The 12,121-nt window shown below is 41.2% G+C and overlaps 1 protein-coding gene and 1 long non-coding RNA gene across 2 annotated transcripts; one reads left to right on the forward strand and one right to left on the reverse strand.

Annotated features, from left to right (window-relative positions):
• Positions 1 to 831: 831 nt before the first annotated feature.
• Positions 832 to 1,659, forward strand: LOC146717973 (uncharacterized). The gene is made up of 2 exons (XR_014915478.1): positions 832 to 1,088; positions 1,289 to 1,659. It is a non-coding gene; the product is annotated as an uncharacterized LOC146717973 (long non-coding RNA).
• Positions 1,660 to 8,155: 6,496 nt separating this feature from the next.
• LOC146717974 (E3 ubiquitin-protein ligase TRIM21-like) lies at positions 8,156 to 11,816 on the reverse strand. The gene is made up of 3 exons (XM_085433811.1): positions 11,575 to 11,816; positions 9,749 to 11,405; positions 8,156 to 8,892 (listed from the first exon to the last, which is right to left on the reverse strand). Exon 2 carries the CDS (start codon positions 11,401 to 11,403, stop codon positions 9,769 to 9,771), a length of 1,635 nt encoding a protein of 544 aa, XP_085289937.1. The 5' UTR covers positions 11,404 to 11,405; positions 11,575 to 11,816; the 3' UTR covers positions 8,156 to 8,892; positions 9,749 to 9,768.
• Between the last annotated feature and the right edge of the window lie 305 nt (positions 11,817 to 12,121).

Below are 12,121 nucleotides of genomic sequence, written 5' to 3' on the forward strand. Positions count from 1 at the left end.
AAATGAGGGCCTGGCTGACCAACGGACACTGCCATTCCTATTAGTGTAAATATAATCCAGCGCAATACATTATGAGACATCAGATGTATCTGTTAATTAAACTCATTTTAAACAATTCAAGCATTTAAGACAAAGGGAGGCACCAGTGTGGTTTCTATTCCAACAATACTGTCAGTTATTGTAGTTGCCAGGGATACATATAAATATAGGTTTTAATACTGGAAAGTAATTAAAATACTGTGAACATGTAGCTTTTCATTATTCATTCTTGCACTTCTCTTCACTATCATCGCTTTTCAAACAATGCAAAACAAAGGCTGCCTCGGGGCCTGGCACAAACTGCTTGAAGTGTTCTTTTTCCATTGGTATCAGCATTTCACAGCCATCCAGGATGGCCGTCTCTCTGCACTGCTGTTGTGGCTGAATAAAAGCAAGTGAACAGAATGAGCAGTTAAAAGCCTGTTGTGTGTGTTTAAAGAAAACTGTGTGTGTGTAGATGTGTGCCAATGTGTTTCTCCTGGTGAAAATTCACTGGATCAATAACAAATACAGTGTGTTCTTGTTCAGCTTCAAAAATTTGATTGTGCCTTTTTTTGCACACTCTCTAGGACTAGTCTTTTAATTTGAAAATGCTGACAGGAACCTGACATTATCTGTTTCTCTTGAATTCTTTTTCTTGGGCATTCAATCAACAGACATATATTAAAGGCAATGGAAACTGGATTACTTCCGTATGCATTTAAAGTGCATCCATCCATCCCAGCTACCATAGTGCAAGACGCCGTGTACACCCTGGACAGGCCACCAGTCTGACGCAGGGCTAATGATAGGTTTGTAGCTTGTACCTATCCGCTGGAACGTTGAAGACAATATAATTACACTGCAAAGCAAGACACAAGCAGGCTGGTTTACTCATGCATGAGGGAAATCTGGCTGGAGCCAAGTGTCGTCCCACCACCTAGCCTCCATCAGACTCTCAGCCAGGCTCCCCATAGCACTCCTTTTATTGTGGTTACATGAATATGCATAGGGTCATTAACATATGACATCTTACATAGGTATACATGTGAACAAAGAATACTGTGTGTGTGTGTGTGTGTGTGTGTGTGTGTGTGTGTGTGTGTGTGTGTGTGTGTGTGAGGTCCAGATGTGACCCTGTGAAGACTCCCCAAAGCTGGTGCCAGGAGTCTAGCGGTCCATCTGAACAAAAGGCTCTTATACTTAAACAGATATACGTGTGTTTGCTATACCATATATCAGCAAGAGAAGATATGGCCTTTCCTAGGAGGTGTGTAATCTATGCCGGAACACTCTGTAGAGGGAGTGAACGCACTCCCCCTTCATGCTACACAGAGCTGTTACTTTAGGATGAAACATCCTTTCAATCCACCAATGATTATATACACTTCTAAGCATATATGAGTAAATATTTCTAAGCATAAATGACAATCAACAATACAAATCTAACATTTCCCCCCTTTTTGACCTTTATGCTTGAAAAGTTCCCAGTTATGAATACCTCATGTCTGACAGTTTCAATGCAAACATTGTTATATTCAGCATACGTCAAATCACCCTAAATTACTGAAAAAATACACAGTTTAACAAATGTATTAGCAGTTATCTCATTCCTCATTGATCTCATCTCATGGCAAACTGCATCCTACAAGCAAACAAAGAAATTGTTAATTTAATAGTGAAAATAAGAAAGTAACATTTTCAAAAACATCTCAGCTTGGTGATGCTTCCTGCGGGTGTGCAAATCACATGTCTCTCTGCAGGGTGGTTTAAGCTCTGCAGGGCGTCATGAATGTCTCTTCCAGATGTTTCCATCATTGTCCATAGGACCAGAGTCCAAATGTATGTAGAATAAACATTCAAACATACCAGTTGGTTTTGTTGTTTGTCAACATGGATCTCAGCTATTTCCAGAGCTGCAGACCTCTCAGCACTCTAGTTTTATGGCCTCCCATTACCTCACTTCAGGCCTTCGTCCTGTGAGGGGGATATTTATGACTCCTTCATTGTCCACGCTCTGCAGAGAAACACCTCTGTGAAAACGGTGCAGGGTTCAGTTGTCTTACTGCTGTTATGATCCCAGCAGCCTTCAGAGTGTCATCGTATGTACAGTATAGTGGCACCGCATTAGGTGATGTTCATAGGAAACTGCTGTCATCACCACCATAGCTTCTGGTTCCTGTGCTTTCACAGAATCATGATGTCATCCTCGACCTCCTTCTGCGCTGTCGATGGAGCTTGGCACGCTCCTCATCCCTCGAGTTTTCATGTTCCAACGCTGCTGAAGGTTTAAGGCAGAGCACGTCGTACACCTTAGCTGTCTTCCTCAGCGTCAATATTGAATCTTTCATTTTATTTAAAATCTCCTGGAAGCTCAGTAGCACAGCTCTCTGTGTCATGTCTGCTGTGCTGAAGATGATCTCCGATCCTCCTGAAGCCTCACTCCTGGCCTCAGCTCCCATCTTGTGGACGATCCTCTCAGGCACTCCTTTTCGTCACGCATAGTCCTGATTTTGGGCCTGCTGGATCTGTCTCAAAACACTCAGCTTCTCCGCCTTCCTCCTGGTTCAGCTGATTCAGCCGTCACGCCTCGCACTTGGTTGCCTTAGAGTTGATCAGAGGCTGGAGGTTGAAGTGCGAGCTTACCCTACGGGGGCTCAATCAGCACTCCCCCCTCACCACTGAAACAACCAAGTGTGAGATTTCTCTATTGTGCTGTCTTGGGGGTGCTGGGGTTTCCTGGGACCTCGACCTCTTTGCAGTGGCTCCAAGGTCTGATCTCATGATGGGCCCCAACCAGCTTGACCTTTGACCTCAACCACTGCCTGGGCTATGCCTGGAATGTTTCTTGCTTCTCACTGCTGCACCTGTATTTCAGAAAAACTTCTATTTGGAGAGCATGTCAACAATCATCAAACCACATTCTTTAGTTCAGTGAACTTCACTTATAGGCCATCAAAGCCTCATCTGAACATGGATGCACCACTTGCATAGGTTTAATACTTGTAAATAAACGGCTAATCACACAAATCACTGCAACAATAATAGTAAACATTGTTTAATGTTAATTCTGGACCCCACCTCTTGACGCATGGACACTCTCATGCGTCAACTCACCAAACCTGGATCCCTGTCTTAAAAACTGGCTCCACCAGGAGCCTGCATACATAAGATCTGGAAATAAAATCAACCTTCACACGTATAAACAATTATATCAAAAGAGTAATAAGCATTCAGCACGGGCAAGACAAGTGTCATGTGCAGGTTTTCTCAAATCATTAAATCACTACTGTTACCATAATTCGCCTCAAACATGGATCATCCCATGTGCTCAGTTAACATTAATGTAATCGGTGACTTCTCTTAAGCAAAGTCACTCCACTCACATATTATTATTATGGGCTCAAAGTGGCCAGCAAAGAGCCCATAATAAACTATTCCATAAATACCGTAATCTCTTATTTGTTTTACTCATGTCACTTGTCCGTTTCAGCTGAATCTTCCACAGCATTCTCAAAGAAACAAACATTAGCAATACACATTGACTGTGGTCAGATGGAGGTCAGACACAGGTCAACAGGTTCCAGAGGTGCCATAAAAACACCATAAAATCAACCATCAAAGTAACGTCACATTTTCCCAAAACACAGTGTAACAGCATCACCACTCATAGCCTGTAAACACAGTTTTCCTCACACATAAACCCAAAAATCCTGTAGTAGGAAAAACATCAACCAGGTGTCCTGGTATAAATCATGTGAGCAAACCACATGAAGAACTGTAATGCTCGCTGAATCCTTTTTTTTTAGGCTGGGACATAATTGTCCCAAATAAGTGGCTTTCTCAATCGGTCGTATAGCACTTTCAATTCCCGACGTGCAGATCTGCTTAAAGAAAAGAAATAAACAAACAAAATCAGTGCCTGTTCAAAAGATAAAAAATGAAAAATAACAAATTATCAAACCAAACTTTCAGTGCACTGTGAAAGTATCAAAATAAAAAGGCCTTGTTAAGTCATGACACAAGCTCCTCATCATCTTCACAACAGGAGAAGAATCATCAGCTAGATTCACTCCAAACCAACCATCAGCTGCACAACACACAACAGTCTAATGTCTTATTAACTTATGAGTTTAATCACCAGGTCTGTGCTCTTCACTCATTTAGGCCACAGATCTATTTTATTCAATTTTCCTTTTTCCCTTCATCATAAAACATGTGACATGCTGTCATGCACTTCACAAAAGACGTTTGTTCTGACGTATTCAGAGTTGTATATCTAGATACAGAATTCACTCGCACATCAAAGCAGGGAACTCAGTGTTTTAGAGTTTCCACTCAAACACATCTCATCCACTCGTGCTAGAATTCAATCACCTTTCATTAATCTAAAACCGATCAACTAATTTGCATATCAGCCATTAACCCACTAAGTTGACAGGACAACAGGAAAGCATGTTCAAAATAGTATCACAAAAGACAATTTCCCTCATACAGTAAATTACTTGCTGCATCAATCAAGCAGGAAGCTTCTCCCAATTTACTATATTAACAACTAAATTTATTGCCTGATCACTGATTCATCAAACCAGGATTTTTTTTTTTTTTTTCCCCCACAAAGGTTAAATTGTTGTCCTGCAACTTGGAGAGTCAATTTTTTTTAGGATAAATTCAGTATTTGATAACAAGTGTCTGCTAAATTGACACTATTTTAACACTGATGAAAGATAACAAACTAATTTTCATTGCAGGTTTGTGTTATTAGGCAGGTCTAATGCATGTCTGTGGAGCTGCATATCCAGCAGAGCATGTTCTTAAAGCTGCCTTTCCTACACACTATTATTTGATCATTTCTTAACTAATGTGCTATGAGTCTTCATGAGTCATTTTGTGTTTGGAATTGTTAGTAAAGTTAATTCATGTTCTGCTTGTTTGTGTGATTTTTGTATGTTTCTATTTGTTTCAGACTCCTTCACAATTTTCCAACTTAAGCAGTCAGTTTTCTTTTCCCCAGATTTGCTAACCCAAATTTTGATTTCCCACATTTAATAACAGCATTCCTCTGTGTTTCCACTTACTCTCACTCTGTTGTCATCTCACTCTGTTGTCCTCTCCCACTTGCAACAGTCCCCAGCCGGCAGTTCTCCTTCAGCTTTGTCCTGTGTTCCACTGTCTCTTCTTGCCATTTTACTCCACAGGTGGCAAATGTCAAACTCCAACAGTCTCCTCAGTTCTCCTCGAAAGTTTTCTTCACATGCATAGTGAAGTTGCAGCTTGTTGTAAACACAGTGCCATTCATCCGATCAGTCAGGATGATGGGTTTGCTCTTCTCTGATGCTGTTTGTCCACATTGCTGCTGCTTGCTGAGACTTTTTGCTCAGGACTTGATGCTGTCTCTTTATCTGCCATGTTATTGCTTTGGAGCTGCATTCTTCAGGGAGGAGTGAGCTTGCTTGTGAGTTTGTGAGGTTGAGAAACACATTGCGCTGTATATAAGTCAGCCAGAACTTGGCCTGCATGTTTCCAATGATGTTTAACTATAAATTTCTTCCGTCCGACCGCTGCATGTGGAAAATTGATACAGGTCTGCTTTTCACCTGAAAGTGACAAACTAAGACATGTTCATTATCATCACTGCTTAATCAACACACATCTCTCTCTCTCTCTCTGTCCGTGTTTGTGTGAACAATCCTTTCTTAAAGCAGAAAATGACATTGTAGTTGTTTTTTGGCTGATCAACACAAAACCTTTTTCCTATGATTATTTTTCTTCGTCTACAATGTAATTTGTCTCTTTTTCACTCTTTTTTTTCCCCTTTACAATAGCTTGTGATCCGCAAAATCACCGCTCTCACTCACAATCAAAGGCAATTACTTTTGCACAGTGCACAAAAACACTGTGATGTCAGACACATTCACACTCACTTTTTCATCTGCAGAAATAAATCATATGGCTGGAGATATGTGCCATGGTGATCCATAAGCATGATCACCAGTTTATTTAATTATTTTTAATCCAACAAAACAAATAAACAAAAACATGATGCTGATGCTACACACACACACACACACACACACACACACTAGTCAAGGTGCAGAAAAACTGCTCATGGAAACGCTGCACACTCTCTGTTTCCCCTCTCTTTGAGTAGTTCTCAGACAGCTCTTGATCTGATAATGTGCAGCTTGCTCATCAGCTCAAAAAACAAAAACAAAACTGCAACGCGACATCACACAGTAGTTGCAGCATATTAGTTGTTTTCACAGATGTGCTCTATATCTCAACAATGGCTCATAATAAGACGACAGTCTTCCACACAGGTCAAGTGCCTCTATGCACTTCATGAGTTTAAATATTTACCTATATCACTTCACCTCACATGTCATTGTACTGAATTTGAGCAACCACAAGCTTAATGTAGGTTACTTTTAACAACTATCCACCTCAATGGTTTGGCACACAGGCTGTTGTCGAACAGGGCAAGCTAAAGAGTTAACATTTTGTGTCAGCAAGGGGTGGGGGGAAAGCCACCCACCAGAGCACAGCTGCTGATGTGGGCTGGCCTTTTCCACACACTCCCGGCTGCTTAGGAAACCATGATAACAACAACAGTCGGTGTCGCAGACCACGTGTTCTACTCCGCACACACTCACACAACAACAACAACAACAAATATCCTCACTCACAACCAACAAAAATTAGGCCTATTGTCTCAACGCAGTCTCACACAGTGACCACGTGCTCTGCCGCACACAGTGGCAAAGACTTACATAGCAGTGATCACGCGCTTTATCGCACACAGTGATAAAGACTTTCAACGCAACCTCACACAGTGGATGCGTGCTTTGCTGCACACAGCGGCAAAGACTTAAACTTACTCGGTGTTGCTTAGCGTGTAATGTAGCCTCGAATCCCGCCGATCGTCATTCATCGAGGAGAAAGGACAGACAGCGAATCCACAGGAACTTCCTGGCTGACGTCAGTCTTTCAGCGTGCCTCTCCCCCCCCCCCCCCCCCCTCGGTGAATGCGATCCCAGGGCTCCGGCATCGAAGGACCAATTAATGATAGGTTTGTAGCTTGAACCTATCCGCTGGAACGTTGAAGACAATATAATTACACTGCAAAGCAAGACACAAGCAGGCTGGTTTACTCATGCATGAGGGAAATCTGGCTGGAGCCAAGTGTCGTCCCACCACCTAGCCTCCATCAGACTCTCAGCCAGGCTCCCCATAGCACTCCTTTTATTGTGGTTACATGAATATGCATAGGGTCATTAACATATGACATCTTACATAGGTATACATGTGAACAAAGAATACTGTGTGTGTGTGTGTGTGTGTGTGTGTGTGTGAGGTCCAGATGTGACCCTGTGAAGACTCCCCAAAGCTGGTGCCAGGAGTCTAGCGGTCCATCTGAGCAAAAGGCTCTTATACTTAAACAGATATACGTGTGTTTGCTATACCATATATCAGCAAGAGAAGATACGGCCTTTCCTAGGAGGTGTGTAATCTATGCCGGAACACTCTGTAGAGGGAGTGAACGCACTCCCCCTTCATGCTACACAGAGCTGTTACTTTAGGATGAAACATCCTTTCAATCCACCAATGATTATATACACTTCTAAGCATATATGAGTAAATATTTCTAAGCATAAATGACAATCAACAATACAAATCTAACAGTTTGTTGAGTGAATGCCTAAAGAAAATGTAAGAGAAACAGATCATAGTGTGCATGCTTTTCACAGATTTCACATATCATATGCAGTACAACTTTAATTTATATATTTTATCTTATTCTTCCCAGTTAAATTTACCCTTCATTCTAATTTGTGTTGTACAGTTTTTTCATTTTTAACCTTAATTTATATTTTATTCCTTCCTAGTTAAATTTACCCTTTTTAATTTTTCATATTTATTTCCTATCTTATTCATAGCCTTTTCCTTTTTTGTTTTCTTTAGGTCACGAGCAGTTGTCCAAGCATTTCACTACATATCATACTGTGTATGACTGTACGTGACAAATAAAATTTGAATTTGAATTACATGTAATATCTAATCATTAAAGGAACGACAAAAGGCAAAAGAATTTAAAGTGACATGTTCAACAACTGTTCAAAAATCAGTCATCAATCAGTCAGTTGATCATTAAATATTTTATATAATGTTTTGGGATCGATTATTAAATGTGTATCAAGTTGGTGCTTCAAGAAATACATAGACATAAAGTTAAAATTCAACATTAACAAGCAGTCAAACAGTCCATCCAGAAGGTGAATTGATTGATCTCTCCTACAGTAAACCTCTTTAGTGGCCAGACTATAGACATTATGGCAACATAGTATAGAAAATACACATTTATAAACTGTGATTAAAAAACAAACAAACAAGTTTTTAAAGCGATAAGAGAAAACAGACTAATTTATACATTTCATTTGCTCACATTTTACATTTTAAACTCTCTCTAAGCAGCTTTTGCAGAGCTGCACCTTGTGTGTTCTGCTGAAAGTTTACATCTTAATTCACTGACATTAATCGATGGAGAAATTCATTATTATCTAGCATCATGTGAGAGAAACTGACCATCATTTTATTTCAATGGATTTTGTATGCTATTGTTCAATTCAATTCAATTCAATTCAATTTTATTTATATAGCGCCAAATCACAACAAAAGTCGCCTCAAGGCGCTTCATAGATACAGAGAAAAACCCAACAATCATATGACCCCCTATGAGCAGCACTTTGGTGAGAGTGGGAAGGAAAAACTCCCTTTTAACAGGAAGAAACCTCCAGCAGAACCAGGCTCAGGGAGGGGCGGGTCCATCTGCTGTGATTGGTTGGGGTGAGAGAAGGAAGACAGGATAAAGACATGCTGTGGAAGAGAGACAGAGGTTAATAACAGATATGATTCAATGCAGAGAGGTCTGTTAATACATAGTGAGTGAGAAAGGTGACTGGAAAGGAAAAACTCAATGCATCATGGGAATCCCCGGCAGCCTACGTCTATTGCAGCATAACTAAGGGAGGATTCAGGGTCACCTGGTCCAGCCCTAACTATATGCTTTAGCAAAAAGGAAAGTTTGAAGCCTAATCTTGAAAGTAGAGATAGTGTCTGTCTCCTGAATCCAAACTGGAAGCTGGTTCCACAGAAGAGGGGCCTGAAAACTGAAGGCTCTGCCTCCCATTCTACTTTTAAATACTCTAGGAACAACAAGTAGGCCTGCAGAGCGAGAGCGAAGTGCTCTAATAGGGTGATATGGTACTACAAGGTCATTAAGATAAGATGGGGCCTGATTATTTAAGAGCTTGTATGCGAGGAGCAGGATTTTGAATTCTGGATTTAACAGGAAGCCAATGAAGGGAAGCCAAAACAGGAGAAAGTCATGTTAAGTCATGACCCCAAAATTCAGATGCAACAGATGTAACATGCCTGAAAAAAATTCTGAACACATTACTTTACAGTACCCCTTACACTGCTACAGCCACTTTGGCTCATAAAGACCATTTATTTAACCCTGAAACATGAAATGCTTCAGAGTATCACTTTTGCACAGAGGGCAGCAGATAGTGAATGTCTTAGGGACTGCATAGACATGAAGTTGTCTGTCTTCCAGGTGACACATTATGACACACAGTGCTGACAGCGATGGAGGGAAGAAACAAAATGACAGGCTGCAGTTTTAGAGGGGGGAAAATAGTGTTGGAATCACTCGCCAAGTCCAACTCACCATGTCAATCCCTTCAAACCTCACTTGTTGTTTCTGACAGGAGTGATGATCAGCGGGGCTGAGTTTTCAGCCCCATTAGTAGCACACGGACTGAAGAAGGGAAAGATCTTCTCTGTGAAGTTACATCCAGTAAAGGAGAAGATGCTAGCCCTCGTGTCCACATCATAAAAGGAAACCTGACCGTCCTCATAATCAACAAACACCCCGATCTTTTCAGGTACCTCCGTCACATGAAGATTTACAGGAGGGTCTGTATTGGCTGTGAACTCGTTTCCCTTTCTCAGCCAAATTGTCCAGTATCCATTCTTTGGACTCAGTCTTATGTCCCCCCTCCTGTTGATGGATTGCTTTGCAACTCCTAAGTCCCACTGTGTTTTGTCTTTTACTTGAACCTCATAGTAAAATCTTCCTGAGGCGAAACCTTCTCTTGCCAAGACATTGTGAACACAATCAAACCTCTCTGGGTTCTTTGGGACACGCCTCCTTTGGGTTCCCCATGTGACTTGCTTCCCATCTTCAGAAATATAGAGATAAGAGTTTGCTGTGTCAGGATCCAGTGTCAGTTCCACAGCGTGCCGCCTGACTTCTTTAAAGTTGGGATCACAGAGCATCCTTATTTCTCTTGTGACTGTTGCCTCCAGCGAGGCCATAACTTCCTGCATTTTAAACGGGTCGCAGCTAAGAGTCACATCAGACCAGTCCTTTACTTGAGGTGGAATGATGGTAAGTGAAAGGTAACTTTCAAGGAATCTGAAGGGGTCGTCTGTGACTGAAATGTTGTCAAGCTGCTGGCTTTTCTGGGTTATTTGCATAATTTCACCCTTCAGTTCATTAATTAAGCCGTCTGCCTCTGCTTGCTTTTTTCTCTGCTTTGTCTCAATTACATCCGCTAGCTCAGCTTGGCCTCTTTTAATGTACTCCACCATAGCAGTCATGACATGTTCACTGCATGACAGTGCCTTCGCTGCATTATTTTTGTTAGCCTCCAGTGAGCGTTCAATTTCCCAAATTTTCTGCTGACGTTCATCGATCATCTTATTCGCGTCTTTTTTTTCTGATTCCAGCTGGTCTTTCCTCATTAGAGCCTCCTCCTCTAGAGTCACTATCTTATGCTGTTTATGGTCCCTGTCTTTGCAGGAATCACAGAGAAACATTTGATCCACGCTGCAAAACAAATCTAAAGGTTCACCATGATATTTGCAGATCCTACTCTCCAGGTTTTCAACCGGGTGAATAAGCTTGTGTTTTTTTAAGGCCAAAAGTTTCTGATGAGGCTCGAGATGTATTTGACAATAGGACATCATACACACTAAGCAGGACTGCAGGGCTGGGCGCCTCGCCCCGGTGCAAAGCGTGCAGAGCACATTTCCATTTCCTGATTCTTCTGTGATATTAGCAGACTTTTCTTGAACTGATTTCACGAACTTTGCTGCCATTTCGGCTATGAAATGATTAACCCGAAGCTTTGGTCTGATGTTAAACTCCTCTTTGCACAACGGACATGTTATTAATGGATTTGAGGTGTCCCAGTAGCCTGTGATACAATCAATACAGAAATTGTGCCCACAGGGAGTTGACACCGGTTTACTGAACACACTCAGACAGATGGAACAATGAAAATTCTCCTCAGCTATTAGACTTGCAGGAGAGGCCATGTCTAGAAGGAAAGATAGTGAAAGTCAGTAGAGTTTCAATATTAACTGTGAGATTACCAAGAAATTGTTTGTCTTTAAAATGTTTTCCTAACTATCTGACCACCTGCCTAACCTATAAGACACGACCAAAAGACAAGAAACTTGGAAACTTAAAAAAAATTGCAAAATTACCTGTTGTATCAAGACTTTACTCGACTTCCAGCAGCATAAAAGACCGTTAAAACTGTGCAGCTCTTTTTTTCCTTTTAGTTTCTCTTTCACAGGTCACTCTGAGTCCACTCCCATTTCCTCATCTTCCTGCGACAAGTTAACCCATTGTGCGCACAAATATAGAGAGCATATAAATATATATAAATATATAAATCCCTTGTACTTCTGTTTTTAGTGGTACAAATAATCAGCTTTTATTCTGTTTGGCATACTAGTAAGATATTTAGATAGGTGTGTACTTAGCTATGTGGGCGCATGATGTGGGCGTACGCTGCATGCGTCATCTCTCTCATATCCTGTTTCCGTGTTCACGGTTGTGTATTTGTGAGTCTTTTCTGTGTAGATGTGAGCACATGGTGCAGCTTCAGCAGCTGATAATGAATTCAGTGACTGACTACCAGTGTGCAGTGTAATTAAAAGGGGTTTAGACTGACTAAACAATCAGGAGAATTATGGACACTAGCAAAATGAATGTGAGGTCAGAATGGAGAATGATATATACTGACAC

The sequence above is a fragment of the Copadichromis virginalis genome, linkage group LG2 (genome assembly GCF_057382275.1).
Source record: "Copadichromis virginalis isolate Kocher_CV1m ecotype Utaka linkage group LG2, C_Virginalis_male_GT1.1, whole genome shotgun sequence".
Taxonomy (NCBI): Eukaryota; Metazoa; Chordata; class Actinopteri; order Cichliformes; family Cichlidae; genus Copadichromis; species Copadichromis virginalis.